Source organism: Protopterus annectens, chromosome 3.part0 (genome assembly GCF_019279795.1).
Source record: "Protopterus annectens isolate FY-2018-M chromosome 3.part0, PAN1.0, whole genome shotgun sequence".
Taxonomy (NCBI): Eukaryota; Metazoa; Chordata; order Ceratodontiformes; family Protopteridae; genus Protopterus; species Protopterus annectens.
In genome coordinates this window covers 252,048,682-252,072,187 of record NC_056731.1, presented here as the reverse complement: position 1 = coordinate 252,072,187, position 23,506 = coordinate 252,048,682, and the positions used below count along the sequence as shown (strand labels likewise).

General features: G+C 46.1%; 1 protein-coding gene across 3 annotated transcripts in view; it reads left to right on the top strand.

Annotated features, from left to right (window-relative positions):
* The window catches only part of CTNNB1 (catenin beta 1), a 756,935-nt gene extending 733,629 nt beyond the window's left edge, over positions 1-23,306 (top strand). For all 3 annotated transcript variants that reach the window (XM_044064737.1, XM_044064734.1, XM_044064735.1), the window contains exons 14-15: positions 21,503-21,563; positions 21,942-23,306. In XM_044064737.1, the coding sequence (XP_043920672.1) occupies positions 21,503-21,563; positions 21,942-22,150 (270 nt within the window). In that variant the 3' untranslated portion in view covers positions 22,151-23,306. The remainder of the gene's footprint in view (positions 1-21,502; positions 21,564-21,941) is intronic.
* Positions 23,307-23,506: the final 200 nt, after the last annotated feature.

Sequence of the window (23,506 nt, the reverse complement as noted above, 5' to 3'; positions counted from 1 at the left end):
TTCACTGGTACACAAATGAATTATTTCCCCAAGCAACATCTTCATTAATGTCTAGGTATACACATGCACCAAAGTGAAACATTCACCCAACTGACCCCTTCAGTAAAACGTTGAGGTATGCATAATCACCAAAGTGAACCATTTACCCAAACGACCCTTCAGTAGCATTTCCTATTATGCAATCACCAGAAGGAAGCATTCAGCCAAGCGTCCCCTTCAATAAAATGTTGATGTATTCACAAGCACCTGAATGAAATATTTCCCCAAACTACCCTTCAGTAACATTTCCAGCATTACTCAGTAGGGAAAACTTTCAGTTGATATTCAGTATATATGTGCAGAACCTTTGGATATATTTATCAGTAGTGTTCCTGTTATCCAGCATTCCAACATTTCTAGTGTTTATCACCAATGTTCTTGCAGACAGTATTTGCATATTAACATGGATGAGGGTAAAACGGTACATACTAATATACATCTGGCAAAAGCTTTTGATACAATCTCCCACTCTGGGATCATAAATGTACTAAGTCTGAGTTGGTCAGTGTTGGGACTGCACCTGTTTGGTATATACTTTTCTGAAGTGAAGGCCAATGTTGGGGGGGGGCTCAGGCTCACCAAATTAGCAAACTGTAAGCTCGGAGCGATCACTGAATCCCCAAATGATGACATCCTACAAGAAGACCATAAAAATTACAAATGACTGGTGCCAAAACCACGATTCGAGTCAAAATTCTAAAATCTGCATAATCATACCCTTCACTTCAGTAAATTACAATACTGATAGTGCACCCCTAAAAGTAGACCTAGTGGTGAGGGACCTAGGAACACAGCTAGTAACGTAAACTTTGACTACCAAGTAGCTAACGGTAGTGAGGAAATCCTTCTGTGGGGCTCAATTTATAAGTAAAGGCATGGCATCAAAATCAAAGGAAGTCACAGTGCAGTTGTACTTTGCCCTCAAGCCCATAATTGAGCACGGTGCTCTCTTCTGCATGTACCTAACCAGGCACTTAGACCAATCATAGCAACCCCAGAGGTTTCTCATAAAAAAAAAAAAAATACAAAGCGTAAGACACATGTCTTATGCAAACCAGCTAAAGGCCCTATCCCTGTACTCCATCTCATACCATTTATTGAGAAGTGACTTATGACCTACAGGGCTTTCTCTGATCCAGCCCTGATGAAAAGGTTTCACATTCGCAAGAAAAAATTATACAATGTTACACATTTCAAGGAACTAAACCGTATTAGTGACTCTAGAATTTGCTGGAGAGAGAGGTTCATTTTCCAAAGGTTAACCTGGTCTGTGGAGTAAACTTCCCATGTTTAGACAAGTCAGCACCCAATGCCTCTGTCCAGCAGGGACGGGTGGAATCCCAGGAGTGTATTTTCTCTTTCCCATCCAGTTATCCAGGTTGCTCGTAGGTGTAGAGTACTCTGCTTGACATGGAGAGGGAGTGTATTCCACAGATGGGGGAGTCTTTGGGACACATCTGCCCAGCCAAGAAGTACTGTTGACGTCACAGCCACAGTCGCACAAACTTTATAAATTTAAAAAGAGCAATATTTAAATTTTGTCAATGATTCTGGGCCTCTGCCCCCCCCACACACACACACACACATTATTTTTAGCTTAGTCCAGATTTCTTGCACATTACTGATGATGCAGACCATACCTATGAATCTTAAAGGAACTACAGACCATACCTATGAATCTTAAAGGAACTACTAAAGTAGGACTTCCCAAAGAAGTTAGACTGAGGAGATCCCTTTGTCTAAAATTATGAAGGAACTTAAAGTTTTATAAATTTTGCAGCTTAGAACCTCGTATTCCATTAGCCTCAACAGATTGGTTGAAGATTTTAACAAAATACTTAAATTCTGAATTGGGTAACTGAAAAAGAAGGGAAAAACTGGATGCTTGTTAGGGAGGTACCCTAATCTTTCACAAGGTTATACCCATTTTAGCTGTTTTGTAGGAGTCACAAGATTTCTGTTAGATTTGGATAAGGAGGCATCAAGGTGTTCCTATCTGAAGTGTCCAGGAACATGTGACTAAGTTGCAGGACATAATGGCAGACATCTTATCCACTGTAAGGCAGCAAGTAGAATAGGTCCTTGAACGAACAGGGCTACAACAAAAATGCAAAGTTAAGAGCTTTTCAGCCTTGGGTACAAGATATTGTTTTGTACCCACCACAGAAAAATGTCTTTCCATAAGACAAGAACCACCCAAAATAAATGGAAAGAGGTGGTGAACCATAAGATTATCAGCCAAGTGAAAACCAGAACAAATGTATATTAATGTAACATAATTCCTGGAATGATCAGCAGGTTTTAAGTCTCTCTGGAAACTGGGTCGAAAGCAGGCTGACTCCATTGCAGAGGTGTAGATAGATAAAAACAAATGCATATTGTAGCAAAGGATAGTAAAGGCATTTCTACTGAAATGAGTTTTCATCTATCTGAGGGAGAGAACACATTAAACACAATGTAAAAAAACTAGGCAACAAGCCTGAAACTATAATACTCCTGAGGCAGATAGTCACTCCATGATGGAGCATCTAAACGTTCAACATAATAATCACGCATTAAAATCTTCAGTATAATAAACATAGTACAGCAAGTACTCAGCATACACTTAAAAATAACAGAGGCATGAGTGGTGATGTCCTAGGCAGCTGACTGCTGCTATCATGACAAGAAAAAATAAATGCTAATTCTTTCCTGATTTAATAACCACAAGTTAAAATTCCAGCTGTAAGTACATTTATTCACAGCAGCTGGAGGTAAGATAGAGGCATCTCTGGCGTACTTGCTTGTATAGCTGATTTTTATTAATTTCAGTTGGATAAGACCCACTAGGCACAATTATTAGCTTTAGGAGATTACCCAGGAACTTTGGTTTTGTTGAGACTAAATTAGTCACACAATAAGCAAACAGAAGCCACAAGAATAAAATCAGCATGTGATAGATATAGACTCTGTTATTAAATTGTACTGTCAGTTATAAAACAGTGAGCAATGTCTTTATGGGGTAAGAAAAAAAAATGTGCCTCACTGACATCTGACATCATACATAGGAACATTTTGCAGTAGGGATCAAGCTAGCCTAGAAAGGTCCTTTTTTGTTAATGGAGATAAGGTACTGAATCCATTGTGGGAGAAGACTTGTACAAAATATACAATAAGTCATCAAGTTATCATAGTCACTCATTTCCTCAGGTTGATTCTACCAGTACTTGGATGGAAAGAAACAGCAACAGCTGATCAAAAATGAAAATGAGAAACCACCAGTAAGCTTAATAGCAGACTCAAAATAACACAAAAGCTCGCCAAATGGAAACTGATATGCACATCTAGCTGGATGGCAAACATGTCATTAGTTTTGTATCATTGACATGTAGCTTGTTGAAACAGTCCTTTTCACCTCAGAGGTAATTTTTTATTAAGGTGATTTTGGGGTTGAAACGCACACTGGCGGTTAGGGTTGATGCCCCAAAAAAGTAATATCTGATCTGACGTAGGAACTTCATTTGTCAGCAACCTGTGGGATACGGATCCGATCTCGGATCCGAGCCGGCAACTTCTAACATAGCATATATCCGAGCTCCTAGCTCTTCCCCCTTACCCATAATCCCCTGCCTGCCCTAACTGACCCCAGATCTAGTTTGCCGCTCTTCAAGCAACAGCTAGGTTCAGAGCTCTTGGCGTTTTGAGAAAAAAATAGATTTTATACTTTTTCTTCTTAGTGACTGGTTGTGTGTGTGATAGGTTTGCCCTTTCTCCTTTTACTTTTATAACTTACTTGTTTTATTTTAAGTATAATTCCCCCTCCCCCGCTGGTCGTAGCGTGTGTGTGTGACTGGATTAGGGGCCTAGTGAGTAGCGTGTGTGTGTGACTGGATTAGGGGCCTAGTGAGTGTGCTTACTTTAGTATGTCGGAGGCCCCTAAGGCAATTTTTTCGAAATGCACAGAGTGTGGTCACAAGCTTTCACCGGCTGATGGCCACACTCGGTGCGTTAGGTGCCTTGGGGTTGAACACCTCTTCGGGTTGCGCGATTTGCGCTGCGTTCAACCCCAGGGCACTCAAGGATCGAAGGTCGAAGCTAGTTCTGGCGGTTCTTCTACCCCCAGACTCTGCTTCGGCCTCCGGTGCTTCGGTGCCCGCTACCCCCCGGTAGCGGTCACCCCTGCCTCCCTTCCTCCGACCGGGACTCAACCTCCCACTTCGGCTCCGGGGGATAGGGAGGCCAGGAAAGAGAAGCGGCGGGAGAAGCACCTTAAGCGGCGGGCCGAGGACTCTTCTTCGGCTCCGCCCGCCAAGAGGGCTTCCCCGTCCAAGTCTTCTCGATTTCCTCCTCCTCGGATCCGATCCCCTTGTTTCTCCCCGGGTCCCGAGGAGGAGGTGATCCGGTCCCCGTCGGTCGAGGCGACACTCCAGGTCTGCCTCGGTGGCCTCGTCGAGGTCCACCTTTAGCATGTCTGATGCGGATATGGACCGGATGATGAGGAGATTCATCCAGGCCCAGATGCAGATGGGAGTGCTCTTGCCCCCCCCCCCCCCCTCTGGGGGGGAGCTCGACCCCTTTTTTCGCTCCTATAGCTCCTTCTCCGACCCGCATTCCGGGCTCGGAGCCGAGCCACGTTGGATCCGGGGGTAGATCGGAGCCGACCGTGCTGGGCACTTCGGCTCCGACCATTCCCTTGAGTCTGTCTGATCCGACCTCTCGGAGCCGTGGGCCGAGCTTCGGATCCGAGGGATGCGGTGTGCTTTCAGCTCCGTCCCGGTCGGATTGGCGCCGGGTCCGATCCCCTCTTCGGATCAGAGTGGGAGTCGGATCTCGGATACTTCTGAGAGCGGTTCCCCCTCTGCTTTCGCTGCGGTGGAGAGGGCACTGTCGAGTGCTTCCAGGCCTCCGGTCCTGGCTTCGGCTCCCTCCTGCACTCCACATCTGATCCTGGCTCCCCTCATCCGGACCTCTCGGCAGCCTGCCTCAGCACCTTTAGGAGTTCCAGTGGAACAGGTTACAGCCCGTGAGGACTCCTCGGACAGCCCCCCCCCCCCCCCGAGGAGATTCCTCACAAGGCAATGTGCAAAAGGAGGCACATAGACTCCCCTGAGAGTCTCACAGAAGATACGGACTTGGATGAAGGGGAAGGCTCCCCGAGATCACCCCCTGAGGATGTCTCCTTTGGAGACATGGAAATGCTCAAAATCAGAGGTGGGTGGTCTGCCCCCAAGGCTTCCTCTGACGAGTCCGTATTCCTTGAGGCGTTCGAGGCAGGACCATCTACCTCTTGGGTGTCCCCTCCACCCGACCCCCTGGTGGATCTCATATCCTCTAGGGCTTGGAAGGAACCGGACACCGTAGAGCCGATCCCCAAGCGCCCAGACAAAATTTTGAGCCCCTCTGCAGAGAGATCACATTGGAGCAGAAGTCCCCCTGTGGATGCCATGTTGGTGGCTGCAGCCACTAAGAAAAAGTTGGCTCAAGAGAGCCCCACGGTCCATCCTCCGAGCAAGGAGTCTCGCGCGATGGACCGTCTTGGGAAGTGGGCCTTCAGTTCAGCGACCTTCTCTGAGGGCCTTGAACTACATGGCACACGTTATTAGGATGCAGCGGGACCTAATTAAGGAATACGCTGCTTCCCCCCCGGGGTCCATGTCAGAGGGAGACAAGGATTTGTACTCTTCCCGAATGGCCACCCTCCGCTCTATCTCTAATACCTCTATGCGGCTATTGTCTCATGCTACAGAGGGAGCCGCTAGAGCTGGCGGAGTCGGGCTTGTCATGAGGAGACAGGCCTGGCTCCGTCATTGTGACTTCTCGGAACCCTTTAAGGCGTCATTCGCGAATGCCCCTTTTGATGGTTCTGCACTGTTCGGCAAAACCATTCGCGACACTCTTGTCCAGAGCGAGAAAGACGGGAAGACCTTGTCTGCCGTCTGAGTCCGCTTCTCTGCGCCCCAGAGGTCCTTTTCCAAGAACCAAAAGGGTCAGAAGATGTGGTTCCGAAAATCGCATCAATCTCAGTCTGCTCAGGACACCCAGTCCTCTCGTGGCAGAGGAGGACAGGGAGGACGCCGCCCCAGAGGCAGAGGGGGTCCGAGGAATTTTGGGTCCAGAGAACCTTTCTCTGAGAGGCCCACGCAGAACCCCTGAGGGGTTTCCCGACTGCTCCACTCTGGAGGCAGTCGGGGGGCGTTTTTCGAACCACCTGGCAATGTGGGAGTCCATAACAGACCGCTGGGTGCTTCGCATTATATCCAGAGGTTACCTAATTCCCTTCATAGCCAACCCCAGAATCAGAAGCCTTCCCGACGTCCCACCCAGTCAAAAGGAGGCCGCTGCAGAAATACAGCAGCTTCTACAAAAAAGAGCCATCCAGCCCGTCCCCCCAGATCAAGTCGGATCAGGGTTTTACTCCAGGTTCTTTCTGGTGCCAGAAAAGACGGGGGACTTGAGGTTCATCCTCTACCTCTTTCCTAAACCTGGTGGTACCCAAACAAAAATTCCGAATGGTCACGTTGCAATCGTCCTCCCCTTATTGCGGGAGGGCGACTGGATGTGCTCTATAGACCTCAAGGATGCGTACTATCACGTTCTAGTGGACAGGCGTTCCAGGAGGTTCCTCCGCTTCTGGCTGGGAGCCAGTCGCTTTCAATTCAGGGTCCTCCCCTTCGGTCTCACCTCGGCCCCCAGGGTGTTCACAAAGGTCCTAGCGGTAGTAGCAGCCCACCTGAGACTCCAGGGAATTCAGGTCTTTCCATACCTGGACGATTGGCTCCTCACAGCCCCAACAAGGCATCTACTTTGCTCAGGCAGGGACTATTTTCTCGGTCTGGCTCCACTATTGGGATTAACCATCAACATGACCAAAATCCTCTCTCATCCCTACACAGATGCTAGATTTTATAGGGGCAAGACTGGATTCAGACAGATGCTTGCGTTCTTGACTCCAGATCGACTTCGGAACCTGATGTTACACGTGCAGGCCATTCTTCATCTGCAAACTCCTTCGGCGGAATTGATTCTGAGGGCCCTAGATCTATGGCTGCTGCAATCCCTCTGCTACCATTGGCCCGGTTGAACATGAGGGTTCTACAGTGGACCCTCCAGGTACAATGGTCCCTGTCTTGCAACCCTCTGTCTCACCCTGTTTCCTTAAGCAAAGTTTGCAGAAAATCGCTCCTGTGGTGGCTTCAGTCTCCCAACCTCCACACGGGCCGTCCCTTCTCACTACCTCCACCAGTCGACACAGTGACCACGGACGCTTCTCACCTGGGGGGGGGGGGCATTTTTCAGGCAGAACAGTCCAAGGCACTTGGAACGACGTAGAGACCTCTTTGCATATCAACGTCCTAGAGATGAGAGCAGTGCTTTTGACGTTGCAAGCACTTCACAACTCTCTTCCGGTAGGGACAATTGTGGTACAGACAGACAACATGTCTGTAGTCTGGTACATCAACAAACAGGGGGGAACCAGGTCTTACCCCCTTTGCCGCGAGGCCATGAGAGTGTGGGAATGGGCTATTTCCACCAACCGCTTACTCATAGCAACGCACATTCCGGGACGGTCCAACATTTTAGCGGACAGACTCAGTCGTACTATCCTGACTCCTTACGAATGGTCTCTCAACCACCGAGTGGCAGAGCAAGTATTTGCCCAATGGGGGCGACCTTGTTGCGATCTTTTTGCCTCTCCTTCAAACACCAAATGCAACTATTACTTAGCTCTGATCCCCCCTCCGGGGAAGTCCCCGAGAGACTCTCTAGTTCATGCTTGGCCTCCCGGTCTGCTTTATGCTTACCCTCCTCTACCCCTGATGTTGAAATTATTACAGAAAGCCAGGCAGCTGGGGAGCAGAATGATCCTCATTGCCCCATCCTCGTCAGACGTGGTTCCCTTACCTATGGTCTCACCTAGTGTATCCACCATGGATTCTGGATCCCATTCCGGATCTCATCTCTCATCCTCTCGGTCTTCCAACTCCGAACCTAGTCAACCTCAAGCTGACTGCTTGGTTGCTCCAGTTCCACTCCTCATAAGGACTCCCGGGATGTCATCACCGGTTAAGGCCATTCTTGTAGAAGCTCACAAGCCTTCCACCAAGAAGGTTTATCTGAGTAAGTGGAAACGCTTCACCATTTGGGCAAAACACCGTAGTTTAGACCCGTTTACAGCCCCGATATAGTCGGTTCCTGATTTTCTAACCTCTTTCACCAGGGGGCTAGTTCTTCCACAGTCAAGGTACAACTGGCAGCAATCTCATACTATCACGTGGGGCAAGAGTCTGGTCCTCTTATCACTTCCAAACTGTGTAAGACCTTCCTCAAGGGTACCTTCCTCCTTAGGCCTCCAGTTAGAGGTGGTACCTCCATGGGATTTATCCTTAGTCTTGCAGGCCTTGACTGGTCCCCCATTCGAACCGGCTGCCACGGTTGATCTCAAATTTCTCTCTTGGAAGACAGCCTTTTTGGTGGCCATAACTTCAGCCAAAAGGGTATCTGAATTGCAAGCCCTTTGCGTCAAACCACCATATTTGGTTTTTCACCCGGATAGGGTTACCTCAGAATCAACCCGTCCTTTCTACCTAAGGTATCTTCAGAAGCGAACATCAATCAATCAATCCATCAATCTCCCAGTGTTTTTCCCCAACTTTCATAACAAAGGAGAGTACAAGCTTCATTCCTTGGATGTACACAGACAATTACGTTTTTATATCCACAGAACTGCTGGTCATAGGCAATCCGATCAGTTTATCTCCTTTGCCAAAAGTAATTTCGGAAAATCAGTTTCTAAAGTTTCTCTCTCTAGATGGATCTCTAGTTGTATTCTGTTAGCATATCCGAGTTCGGGAAGGCCTGCACCTCAAGGAGTCCGTGCTCATTCTACTAGGGCCGTTGCCACTTCTGCAGCCTTTCAGGCTAGGGTTCCACTGGATGACATTTGTTCCACAGCCACTTGGGCTTCATCTCACACCTTTATCAGCCATTATAAAATAGATGTTATTTCCCCGACGTAGAGCGTCCTTTGGCTCTGCGGTGCTCCGGAATATCCTTCCATGAAGGCCACCCAAGACTTAGGTAGCTGGGGACTCTGTCCCACAGGTTGCTGACAAATGAAGTTCCTACTTCAGATTAAGAAGTTATGTACTCACCATAACGTTCCATCTGAGTAGGTATCTTCATTTGTCTGCAACCATCCCCCCCTCCTTCCCCCTGACCGATTGGCTCTTGTGTTATTAGCATATGTTCCCATTGGGACACCTGTTACATGTTGTGCTATAGGGCAAACTTGATCTGAGGTCAGTTAGGGCAGGCAGGGGATTGTGGGTAAGGGGGAGGAGCTAGGAGCTTGGATCTATGCTATGTTAGAAGTTGCCGGCTCGGATCCAAGATCGGATCCGTATCCCACAGGTTGCAGACAAATGAAGATACCTACTCAGATGGAACGTTATGGTGAGTACATAACTTCTTAATATTGTTAATCCTCGTTCATTCCTTGCGTGTGGGTATCTGTTCAGACCTCTGAACCGAGCCAACCATCTTACAGGCTCGCGCCAGCTACAGACTGTCAAGCTGAAACTCTTACCCAGAATTCCCCTTTCCCTGTTACCCATTTGCATCGCCATTCAGTCGTGTCAAGTTATTTCTCTTGAGCCAAGTACAATATTTTGTTGTCATACTAGTCTAAAAACTTTTTCTCTCAGAAAAGTTACTAAACTGTTTTGTCTTACCTTATCGCATTTAGCGACTATCCCTTCTTGAAATTTTTCAATTCCCTTCATCCTTTTTACCACGAGGTATTTTCTTTACCATCGTTGGTAAACCCCTTTTCTTCCTTGCCTTCAGGTATTTCTTGTACCATTGCTGGTATTTTCTGATTTCTTTCTTTCCTATCATGGCAGATAAAAAAGGTAGTCCAGGATTTGAGATGTTCAGATTGTGGCCATAAATGTACCTACTTCAGATGCACATTCTCTGTTTATTGCTTGGGTGTGCCTCATTTATCAGTTGACCCGCCCTGTGGAATTTGTAAGAACTTCTCTAACAGGACGTTGATTGAGAGGAAAAATTGTTATTGAAGGGGCTACTTAAATCTCATTTTTCAGAGGCTATTTCTGGGTCAGCGGTTTCAACCCCTTCAAGATACCGTAAGAAAAAGACCTGATGAACATACAAAGGCCCAAGTCTCTTCCTTTGTCCCCATCTGGGGACTCCCACCAACCGAGACCAAAGAAGGCTAAGCTTTCTACTTTGGATCTGACTTTTTCAGCTCCAGTGCTTCCGGTGCCTAGACCTTCGGCACCGAGGCCATCTGTGATTTCGGCACTGACTAGCTTGCCCTTTGCTTTATTGGTACAGAGGGTCTCCTCAGTTCAGACTTCTCCACCGGCACAGACTATCCAGTCGATGCAGACTTACCACATCGTCTGATACCTTACCAGGAACAGACCACTCAGTTATTGACTGATTTTTTTTCGGTCCCAGCCTTGGCGCAGACAATCACTTTGGCACCGACCTTGTCTGTGCAGACCATGACTTCGGCACCGATAATTTCCTCTGTTGCAGACACCTGTAGTTCAGTCCCTTACGGCCCCATTTTCAGTGCGGACTTGTGAGGTGGGCACTGAGTTTGCCCTATCTTTGGATAGACCTGACTCTCCCTCAGCAGTGTCTGAAATCCACTAGAAGCGCCTCTGAACACGACGTGTTGCATCTTGTGGATCAAGTGCTTTTGGGCAGAGGTATCCAGCCCCCCAGGATCTATCCTTCCTTGGGAGATGATCACCCTTTGCCAAAGACCCCTACTTATTTTCCTTCATTGCCTTTGAAGCCCCTTGATATAGCAGTCTTCCCCCTATACTGTTCCCTTTATGGTCCTCACTAAGGAACCGCAGTTGCCTTCGTGGCAGGAGAGTTTTGCTACGACCCAGGATGTCAGCTGTGGCGTATGTAATTTGGTGTTTCCCAGCCATCCAGGGACTCAGTTGGCAGGTTGAGCCACTTGGGGGAGGGGAGACCCCTGTCCTGGACACCCTCCCCTCTTCAGGTGGACCGGCCTTCCAACTAATGGAGAAGGCTTTGGCGTCTGCTGGCGATACTGTGCTGTCAATCTCCCCGCCCTCCTCTGGACCACAGTGTACACAAGTTGCTCCTAGCGGACACCAGGCACAAGGGCCTCTGGATGTACTCCCACAGGAAACCCTTTTTGCATTGTCTTCCCAATCTTCTCCCTCTGAGGAAGTTAATCGGAAAAGCTTGTGCAAGAGGAAGTACATGGACTCCACAAAGGAGTCCTTACTGAAGAGACAGACTGGGAAGGTTCCCCTTTGGTCACGCTCTGAGGTATCCTTTCGTGAGGTCCTTGAAATTCTTAAACAGAGAGGTGACTGGCAGCCCTCTACCCCGACCTATGAAGTCTGTGTTCCTGCAGGCCTTTTGTGCCAGGCCCCCTACCTCCTGGGTTACTCCACCTGCCGATGAACTGGTCCGGCTCGTCATGCAGCATGCGTGGAAGGCTCCTGACACCATTGAGGGCATTCCCCAGAGGCCAGATAAAATTGTCCCCTCCTGCTACTGACCCCCATTGTTCCAAGGGTCTTCCTGTAGATGCTCTGGTGGTGGCAGCCGCAACCAAGAAGGACCTGGCGGAAGAAAGCCAGACTGTCCATCCGCCCAACAGCGTCTGGATTTAATTTCTGAGCTCTCAAACTTTGGCTGGTGCCATGTCTGAGGTCTGCGACAGTGGCCTCTCAGCTGGCTACCATTGAATCGATATCAAACTCCTCCATGCGCTTTATCTCGCACATCAGAAGGAGCAGCTAGAGCGGCGAGTTCAGGCATTTTGAGACCTGCCTGGATGCGCTTAAGCAATTTCGCAGAACCCTTCAAGGCTTCCTTTCTCAACGCTCCCATCGAAGCCTCTTCAGTGTTTTGACCCAAGGTTAAAAGCACACTGGCCAGATGTGAACAGGAAGGTAAGACCCTTTCTGCCATGGGTGTCATTTGTTATTCCCCTCAACGTGCTTTCTCCAGAAACCAGAGAGTGGGAAGATATGTCGGCAAGTCTCAAGGTCCTTTCCGTGACACACAGGCAGAGTTCTCCCCTAGAGGCAGAGGAGGAAACTCACAGGGAATACTCCCTTTTCGGGGCAGAGGGGGTCTGCATAACCAAGGTTCCAGGGACTCGTTTCCTGGCCAATCCTACCAGTGCTCCTGAAGAGCGGCCCAACTCCTTTCCTCTGGAGGTGGTTGGGGGTCGTTTCTCCTTGTACCCTTCTGCCTGGCTAACCATCACCATTAACTCTTGGGTACAAAGGATAACCAGAGGTTACCATATTGCCTTCGCTCTGTCCTGCCCCCCCCCCCAACAAACTTACCCAACATTCCACCCAGTCAAAGGGAAGAAGCAGCATTAGAGATAGCAAAGCTGCTAAGAAAGAGTCCTCCAAATAGCCCCAGACGAGATAGGATCCGGATTCTACTCAAGACTCTTTTTGGTGCCAAAGAAAACCGGGGCCTGGAGACCAATTTTGGATCTCAGTGTATTGAACAAGATTGTAAGAGTACAAAAATGCCGGATGATTACAATGCAGTCTATCCTCCCACTTTTGGGAAAAGGCGATTGGATGTGCTTGATCTTCAAGATGAGTACTACCACATAAGTGGACAGACCATCAAGATTTCTGCGCTTGTCAGTCACTATCAGTTCAGAGTACTGCCATGCGGACTCTCTACAGCCCTCAGTGTTCACAAAGTGCATGGCAGTCATCACAGCTCACTTGTGACTACAAGGATTCCAGGTGTTTCTATACCTAGATGACTGGCTCATCTCCGCCCCCACCATAAATCTATTGGAAGAAGCCCTGGCATACTCCTCGCTGCAGAAAGGCTAGGCATAAAAACCATAAATTGACAAATACAATCTCACCCCATCTCAGTCCACAGAATTCATAGGGGTCATCTTGGATACAAAGAATTGCATAGCATCCATTCCAGAGCACCGAATTCTAAGGCTAAAGCAACAACTGATCCAAATCCTTTCAAGGGAGAAATCCACAGCTCACTCTGTCCTACAGCTGTTAGGTTCCATGGCAGCCTCCATCACCATTGTCCCCCTGGCCAGTATTCACATGAGGCTTCTACAGTGGCTACTGCTCACCCAATGGTATCCTTTTCAGTATACTCTTTCAGCCAAGATTTGAGTAACTCACAGGTGCAAACAGGATTTAAATTGGACCCACAACCCATCACAATGGTCTTGCCCCTTCTCCCCCCAGCAGCCCAAGGCTACAGTGACCACGGATGCCTCCCAGATGGGGTGGGTGGGTTTCAGGGACACAGTCCAAGGTACTTTGTCCGAATTGGAGGCCCAACTGCATATAAATGTTCTAGAGCTGAAGGCGATGCTTCTGGTGTTGCAAGCATTCCATCCCCTGCTGCCTTCTGGGACTATTGCGATACAATCAGACAACATGGCGGTGGTCTGGCACATCAACAAACAGGGCGGAACCAAATCTTACCTCCTTTGTCAAGAGGCCATGAGGATATGGCTACCGACCGTTTTCTTCTAGCACATTCCCGGGAGGTCCAACGTGATTGCAGATGGACTCAGCAGGTGCATTCTACAACCTCACGAGCAGTCCCTGAATCCCTTGATAGCGGCTGAGATCTTCCACCGCTGGGGCCTTCCTTGCTGCGACCTTTTTGCATCCCCGACCAGCTACAGATGCAGCAACTACTTCGCCCTGATTCCCCCTCTGGGACAGTCGCCCAGGGATGCTGTAGTCCATGATTTGGTCCTCTGGTCTTTATGCATTTCCACCTCTCCCCCTCATTCCCCAGTTTCTGAAGAAAGCCCGCCGGTTGAGAAGCAAGGTGATCCTCATAGTACCATATTGGCCTTGTCAGATTTGGTTCCCCTTCCTTTGGCCTCACCTGCTGTATTCTCCATCGAACCTCTGGGTCGATCTCCCATTTGCAGAATCTGATTCATCCCAGCTTGGACAGCCTGAAGCTCACAGCTTGGCTTCTCCAATTCCCTTGATTGCCAGGCAGAATGATCTTTACCAGTGCAGGACATTCTTATTGCATCTCAAGTCTTCCACTAGAATTATTTATCTAAACAAGTGGAAAAGATTTATCTATTTGCTGAAAGAAAAGCAAGTAGATCCCTTTTCAGCACCAGTGTCGATAGTACTAGTGTCTATCCAACCTATTTCAATCAGGTCTATCGGCCTCTACCATCAGAGTTCATCTGGCTGCAATATCTAATTTCCATGAGGGTGTCCAAGACTCCTCTTACGTGTCACAAATTATGCAAGACCTTCATAAAAGGTGTGAATCATCTGAAGCCCCCTTTTAGAGAACCTGTTCAAGCATGGGACGTGTCATTAGTTCTACAAGCTCTGACAATGCCACCTTTTGAACCAGCTTCTTTCTTGTCATTGCCAGACGTATCTCTAAGCTTCAAGCCTTATGCATTATGAGTCCATACTTGATTTTTCAGTGTCATTGAGAACTAATCCTTCCTTTCTGCCAAAAGTGATCTCTGAAATGTCCATTAACCAAACCATTGAATTGCCAGTTTTCTTTCCCAACTATTCAAACAAAGGAGGGTATTGCCTACATACCCTAGATATTCACAGGCAAATTTGCGTCTACTTGAATAGGACTAAGGCCTCGTAAATCAGACCAGTTATTTTGGGCCTATTCTGGACCTAGGTTAGGATGTGCTGTTGCTAGTCACCTTGGCTAGGTGGTTGAAAGACCTTGTGACCTTTATTCATACACAACATAGTATTCCATTGCAGACTACCATCAAGGCTCATTCGACAAGGTTGGTGGCAACTTCTGCTGCCCTCCATGCCAGAGCTTCTTTACAGGATATCTGTGCAGCTGCAGCTTGGGCTACGCCTCATACCTTAATCATTACAAATTGGATTTGGCCTCCAGGAGAAGAGCATCTTTTGGTTCTATGGTGCTCAGGAATGTCCTTCCATGAGAGCCTCCCAGGAATAGAGGTAGCCTGGGACTGTCCCATACGTAAGGCATGAACAGGGATTAACAATATCAGATGATGAAGTTACGTCTTACCATAACGTTCCATCTGTATTGTTGATCCTCATTCAGTCATTACGACCCTCCCTCCTTCCCCCTCCTGTGGCTTCTAGTGGATCTCGCCATCCAGTTCTTTAGGTCATTTGACCAGCGGTAGCCTCTACCTTCTTTTGACTTGCAAACTCAATCGGAGGTAACAGGGAGAGGGGAATTCTGGCTAAATTTTTTAGCTAGAGTTTGTAGCTGACGCGAGCTTGGAAGATGGCCGGCTTTGTTCTGAGGTCAGAACAGATACCCATGCATAATGACTGAACGAGGATCAACAGTACAGATAGAACTTTATGGTAAGACTACTTCTTTATCTCTTCCATGTTGCAGTATTCAGTCCCCTCCCTTCCTGCCCCCTCTAGCTCACCTGCCTATTATACCCTATTTGCCTGTGGGAACATTGTCATCCTGCCTTCCTTTTAACTTCTCCACTAATCACAACCTCCCAAGTACCCTTATTCTAGTTTACTTGAGTCTTTAGGGTCTACCAACTTTGACCTTCTGTAAACCTCCAGGAATACTAGTGTATGCGGCAGTCCATTCTGAAGAGGGTAAATGCAGGCGTCCTTTTTATAACCTACATTTGTTTATGGCTCTGGCACAGAATGTCACATCTACTCGTCTACAACAAGACTTTGGTATACTGGCTGGATGTCGGCCTGCAGGCAGCAACCTCACCTACTGTTCTGAATACTGCAACATTGAAGAGTGGGACATATAAGGTTATGGTAAGTTCTTACACAGCTGTTCTTTCTCTCCTCTTAGGACCACATCATCTTTGGGTGCAGGATTCGCAGATCTCGGGTCTCTTCAGAAGGCACAGGACCTTGCATCCTACTTCAGAAGTCTTCCGCCTCCTCACCACATTCTCCCGGAGTTCCTCAGGGTGTTGGGCTTCGTGGCATCCACTACCCCAATGCTACCTTTGGCAAAACTTCACATGAGAACTCCAGTGGTTCCTAAAGTCAGTTTGGATGCAGGATTAGTACCCTCTAAGACTTCCTGTATCTCTCATCCCCTATCTGAAGAGGGAATTACATTTGTGGATCCAGCAGGTATCCCTCAACCCAGGACTCCCTTGTACCCTGTCCCACCAGTCCAAGAGTTCAGACTCTTTGGATGTAGGATGGGGCAGCCTTCGGAAACGTGGAAGCCAAAGGGATATGCCCCACCCCCCCCGTCAACAAAGGGGAATACACATGTTCTGAGGATGTGCCAAGGGTCCTGCAGGAGGCCAGGAAACCCAATACCAGAAAGCCTTGCCTGTCAAAGTGGAAGATTTTCACTTCATCCCTCACAAACTCAGGATCCACTGTCCAAGTCCCCATGGTTCTGTCCTATTTGTGAATTGCTCAATGCGGGCTTGGGCTACTCTTCAGAGAAAGCCCATATGTCAGCTGTTTCTGCCTAAAGTCCCCCCCCCCCCACTAGCAGATTTGAGGCTAAATAGTTTCTTAAAGGTGTCCTTCACATTAGACCTCCCAGGAAACGTATCCCTCCTCCCTAGGATTTTAATTTTATGCTAGAAGAGCAGACTTCCTCCTTTTGAGCCCCCTTTTTGAGCAGTCTTTGCCCCCTTTTTGAGCAGTCTTTGCCCCCTTTTTGAGCAGTCTTAATTTGCCCCCCTTTTTGAGCAGTCTTAATTTGCCCCCCTTTTTGAGCAGTCTTAATTTGCCCCCCTTTTTGAGCCGTCTTAATTTGCCCCCCTTTTTGAGCAGTCTTAATTTGCCCCTTTTGAGCCGTCTTAATTTGCCCCTTTTGAGCAGTCTTAATTTGCCCCTTTTGAGCCGTCTTAATTGCCCCTTTGAGCCGTCTTAATTGGCCCCCTTTTTGAGCCGTCTTAATTGGCCCCCTTTTTGAGCCGTCTTAATTGGCCCCCTTTTTGAGCCGTCTTAATTGGCCCCCTTTTTGAGCCGTCTTAATTGGTCGCCCCTTTTTGAGCCGTCTTAATTGGCCCCTTTGAGCCGTCTTAATTGGCCCTTTTGAGCCGCCTTAATTGGCCCCTTTGAGCCGTCTTAATTGGCCCCTTTTGAGCCGTCTTAATTGGCCCCCTTTTTGAGCCGTCTTAATTGGCCCCCTTTTTGAGCCGTCTTAATTGGCCCCCTTTTTGAGCCGTCTTAATTGGCCCCCTTTTTGAGCCGTCTTAATTGGCCCCCCTTTTTGAGCCGTCTTAATTGGCCCCCCTTTTTGAGCCGTCTTAATTGGCCCCTTTTTGAGCCGCCTTAATTGGCCCCTTTTGAGCCGTCTTAATTGGCCCCCCTTTTTGAGCCGTCTTAATTGGCCCCCCTTTTTGAGCCGTCTTAATTGGCCCCCCTGCAACATTGCTGCTGGAAAACTGTACTCCTAGCTATCACTTCAGCCAGATGTCCCAGTGCCAGGCCTGAATTGCTTCTCCCTTTTTCCATAAAGGCAGGGTGTTCTTGTGTACCATCCCTTTTACGCCCAAGATAGTCAGTGAATTGTCACTCAACCAATCCATTCATTTGCCTACCTTTCCTTCTCCACAAAGTTGTAGTGAGATGTTGCACACCCTGGATGTGCATAGGAAACTTGGATTTTACAGGGAGAAAACCAAATCCATTAGGAAATGACCAGCTTTTCTCCTGTCATCTCAGTGCTCAGGGATTGCCTGTTTCCAGGCAGAGTATTTATTTTTGGATTCCTAAGGCTGTTTTGTTCTGTTGTGACACATGGTAAGATTCTTGCTTCCCCTATAAAGACCCATTCCACTATGGCTGTAGCTTCATCAGATGCTTTCTTCAGGGGATTAGACACTAGTTCGGTTATTGAAGTGGCTACATGCACTTCTATGCATGCCCTTCACTAAACATTACAAATTGGATGGCATTTTTCAAGTCTAGGGCAGGGTTTACCAGAGCCGTACTCCATGGCTTTCAGGAGAGCTCAGCTGCCTCTTCCTCCAGACACTCATGAGCTTTTGCACTATCCTTCATGTTCAGAATGCTACAGATTAATAGGACATAGAATAGTTGTGTAAAATCGTACCATAGCTGTAGATGTCCTCTATTGCAGTATTCCAAACACTCTCTCCTTCCCCCTGGTGGTTGTGTGCATACGTCACTTATGTCAGGTATATACGTGAGCAGCCTTTGTGTGACACCACTCATCCTGCAGTAGTGAGACTACTGAGAACTCTCATGTTAAGGATACTGCAACAGAGAAGACAGGGACATATACTATTATGGTAAGAGTTTACACACCTTTTTTTTCAGAGCCCTGCCTTTGGCCTCACCACAGCCCCCAGGGTGTTCAAGTGCATGGCAGTGGCAGCAGCTCACTTGAGACTGTAAGGAATTTGGGTGTTTCCTTAGACAACACTCTCATTACTACTCCAACCAGGCATCGACTGATAGAAGCACAAAATCCGGTTCTACAGACTTGTTCACATCTCAGAATAACCGTAAATTACAAAAGTCTCAAAACCAATCCAGGTATTAGAATTCATAGGAGCAGTGCTCAACACAGTATTTATGATTATTTTCCACTATATAGTATAAACTATAAGGCTGCAGGTCAGGAAAATAATTTGCACCACCAGAATTTCAGCCTGATTGATTCTGCAAGCCCTGGATCCAGTGTCGGCAGCAATTTTAGTTCCTTTAGAGAGATTCCACATGAGAACTCTACAGTGGATGCTAGTAATAGTGGTCAGTACTTTCTCAACCCATGTTAGCAAAGATCAGAATAGCTCAAGTATGCAAATTACCTTTGGATTACAAGGTTGTCCTTTCATCCTCCTTTAGCCCAAGGCCATAGTGACCACAAAACGCTTCTCCAGGAAAGAGAAATCTGTCCAAGACACTTTGAAGAGGCCAACAAGCATATTCGTGTTCTGGAGATGAGTGATTTTTGACGTTGCAAGCATTCAAATGCTCTACGAACATTTGCAATCCAGGCATGTCAGTTTGGTACATCAACAAACGGGTAATCAGACCTTATCCCTCCTGTCTTGAGGAGCCCTCAGTGTGGCTATAGGCAATATCTTCGAACTGCTTTCTATTAGAAACACATATCCGGGAAAGTCCAACGTGATAAACTGAGCAGGTCCATCTAATTACCTCGCGAGTGGCCTCTCAACAGTGTGTTGCCAGCCTTACTGTGATCTTTTTGGCTCTCCCCTAAACAAGTGAGCAGCTTTTTGCCCATATCCCCCCACTGGGGAAATTACCTGAGGGATACCTTTCTCCATGGTTGACACCTCCCAGCATTCTGTTTACTTAACTTCCAGCTCCCCTAATACCTGCAAAATGCAGTCCAGTTGAAGAGCAGTCTTATCCTCATTGCACCTTACTGACCTCTACAAATTTTTTCCCTTCCTTTGGCTTTGCCTAAGATGTACACCTTTGCTTCTGATCCAACTCCAGACCTGTCCTCAACCATCGGGTATGGTTCACCCGGATGTTTCAAATTGTAGTTTCTAATTCCTGTAATAGACAACCAATGCTTTCTTCCCCCATCTGATCCGTACTTTTATCTTCCCATAAACTATTTACTAGGAAGCTGTACAGAAGTAAATGGAAAAGAATTTTGTTGGGCAGAGCAAAATCAAACTGAACCCTTCTCAGCCAGTTGAATGATTTCAGGAATGAGTCTGTTTAATGGAAGTGCTAGTTCATCAGCTGTAAAAGTCCAACTTGCAACAGTTTCTAGCTTTCATGTTGTATTTCAGAATTCACGGTATTCCTGTAAGCTGTGCAAACCCTTTTTGAGAGGTACTTTCCTGCTAAGACCACCTTATAAAGACCCCACCCCACCATGGGGTTTAAATTTGGTACTGCAAGCCTTCATTCAGTCTCCATTCAAACTTGCATCTAAATGTGATATTAAATTCCTGACCTGGAAAACTATTTTTAGTTGCAATTACATCTGCTAGGATTTCAGAACTTCAAACTTTCTTGGCCTCCTTATTTGGTTTTTCATAGAGATGGGGTCACGTTGTGTACCAATGCTACTTTTCTTCCTGGTGATGTCAGAATCCAACTAATCCATTAACTTGCCATTATTTCCAAAATTTGAAAGTAAAGGTGGATATATGCTGATTTTATTGGATATCCATAGACAATTGTTTTTACTTGCACAAAAAATCAACTGTTTATCGCCTTTGCACATATTAAATTGGACAAATCGGTTACAAAAGTAAGTCTAGCTAGATGGTTGACAGTTTACATTTCATTTGTTTATAACAAATTGAATCTACCCTAATCCTTTAAAAGCTCATTGAACCAGATTTATAACAACTTGCGGTTTTCCAGTCTAGAGCTTCTATGGATATGTGCGGCTACAGCTTTGTCAAAACCTCCTACCTTTGTCACTCATTACAGAGTAAATCTGGTCTCAAGGAAAGGAGCAGCCTTTGGTTCCTTAGTTCATCCAGGATTTTAAGGAATGAAAATTAACATCAGAAAAATTATGTACTTACAAGTTTCATCTGCATTGTCCATTTTCATTCTTCCTAAACTCAGCCACCCTTTTCAGTGACTTCTGGAAGAATGAGGGGTTTCAAGGGCATGACTGTCCTTTGTGTAGAGCTCCAGATATGGCATTTTATAATACTTTCTGTCAAGCAGTAAATATCTGAGGGATGTTGGTGATTGGTGCATTATGGGTAGGGATGGAGCTTGCATGAGTTTTGGAGGCCATGAACTAATGTAAGAGCAGAATCTGATCCGAACCCATTAGTTGAATGTAAGTGGGCAATACAGATGGAATGTTATGGTAAGTACATAATTTTTACCCTTGTTAGACAGTTGCAGAAGTACGTCAGGCTAAAACTTTAGTAAAGTTTCCAAGTTAGCCATCCAGACTAGTACTTGCATTCCATTCCAAATGCTGGGAATCGGTCCTGTAGCAAGTCAGGTTTTGCCATAAGGGTTACTGTAGTATCTGCTCCTCCTCCCATTGTGTGGGCACTATTTTCACTTTAGCTTGGAAGGAGGAAAATGTAACTGGAAGCTGTCTAGGCTTTAAGGAACGTCAGACTGACTAATGTCCTTGTTTGTCACGGAGGTAAAATGACCTCTGAGGACTAGGAGCATCACATACACTTGTACTGAAGTTAGGGCCAAAGGACCTTGAGGATAGCACATTTATTGCACGTCGGACTATATTTTTAAGCCTTGAAGAGGTTATGCTGTCTTATGTAAGGTTTTAAATCTGCTGACTTCATGAACTGAAGCATCCATGCTTGTCCAGATTGTTTTTTTTGTATTTCTGTAGCAATCCTTTTGGTATCATTTCTGCTAACAGTGCTGTTAACTTGTCTGTTTTTTAATGACTTAAAGAATGTGGTCAGTGCTCAAACATTCAAGGTTGTAAAAATATATATATTTTTTGCTAACAAAATTTTAATTTTTGGTAGCCTGGAGATCTTGGACTGGAAATCGGTGCACAAGGAGAACCTCTTGGATACCGTCAAGATGGTATGATATGTTCCAACTTGTAAAATGTTTTCTTGCAGATGAGCTGTTGAATGTATAAATTTAAAACTTAGCTGACTGTTAGAATCAAGGGTATACTGTAGTAAATATAACTGTTGGGCATGCCTTGTCTGCACTGTGCTAAAAAGCCTTGATCCTCTGATATACCAGGGAATTGAGGCAGGATTTCTCTAGCTGATTGTATTGCTGCATAATTTCAGAAACTGTAGTCAGTCATGCAAGTGAGTTTTTACTTGCCCAACCTGAAGTTACACTGCTGTTGTGCTAAAACTGTCCCAGATTTCTAGAACATTGTCATTACTGAACTTGTTTTAAAGCCTTTAACTTGACAAATTTTTTCCCCCATTTTACTTGTTGCAGATCCTAGCTATCGTTCCTTCCACTCTGGCGGATATGGGCAGGATGCTATGGGTATGGACCCAATGATGGATCATGATCTTGGTGGCCATCATCCTGGTGCAGACTACCCAGTTGATGGTCTGCCAGATCTGGGACACGCCCAGGATTTGATGGATGGACTACCCCCAGGTGACAGTAATCAGCTTGCCTGGTTCGATACTGACTTGTAAATGGTTTCTTTTAGGTTAGAGGATGAGAAGCAAGATTGGAGTTTTCAGTCCCAACTTGTATAAGCTCTTACAACAAACTTGGAAGAGTAAAATCTGACTTAAAACTATGTGCAGCCCAAAACTGACCTACAGCAAATCACTTCTCTACACCAGAAGATTAAAGCGCATTTAAGGGGCTGATTTTGATTTTCCTTTACATTTTTTAAACTTTCTGAATGGGGATCAATGCTGTAAAGTTGCTCTTATCTTCCTGGATAGAAAATCATTTAAACCTAAAAGTTGAAGGGAGAAAAATGTGGGTGTTGCAAGTGCCCGGCATTAATGGCCTGCATCTTTTAAACAAGCTAACTAGCTCACAGTAAGTTTTGTCTTCTACATAATTGCATTTTCTCCACAGCTGCATCATATGAACTTGTGTTGATTGGTCTGTAGAGTTGTGAAGAGGGCTCGAGGGGTGGGCTGGTATATCAGAAAGTGCCTGACACTAAGTCTGAGTTTCCTATGGGAACAATTGAAATAAACCTTATTCTGGTCCTATTTAGGTTGAGGAGTAGTGCTGAATGAACTTTTGGGAGTGGCTGCCAAAGTGAAGAATGCTTTAGATTAATGATGGAATTTATTTGGAAATACTAGCCTTGTGGGTTAACTTTTAATTTTTCTTTTAAATGTCTGTAATGGTACATACCAGCTTGCATTGTAGTTTAGACCTGTTTAGAAATTGGTATTTCTCAGATGTCCTCTTTGTATTAAGTTAAGTGATAATGCTGCAGCAGTTATTTTTAAGTATCCATTTTATGGTGTAGAACACTAATTCATAGTCATTTTACTTGTATTCTGAATAAGTGCAACATTGTGAAGCTTTTTGTATAAAAACAAATTGCAGTAGAAGTTATACAGATTTTTTATATGCTGAAACAGATTTATTCCAAATGTTTTTGAAAACTCATCTGGGGTGTTGGGAGGGCCAGTAAACTAATTTTTGCAACCTTGTATTGAAAGTTTGCCAACTACCTTTTATTCCAGAGTTGTAGCCTGCTGTGAAACAGATGCTTCCTGGAACACGCGGTTATGAGATGACTAAAGAAATTAAATGCAGACTTCAAACCCAGGTGTTTGACTTTTTTATATATAATAAAAATAAACCAAGTTGCTGAAATCCTTTTGCGGTTTGTCTTTCAGATGCTTAACTCATTGGATTGAGCAATGTTGAAGCTGTAAATATATTAAACCACCTTTGCTGTTTTTGCTAGTTTCCTAAAAATGTCTGGCTGTTGGGGGGGGGGGTTTGCGCAACTTATTGCTGCTCTGTGGAGTTGGGTTAACATAGCCCAGCAACTGAACTCGGATCATAGCTAT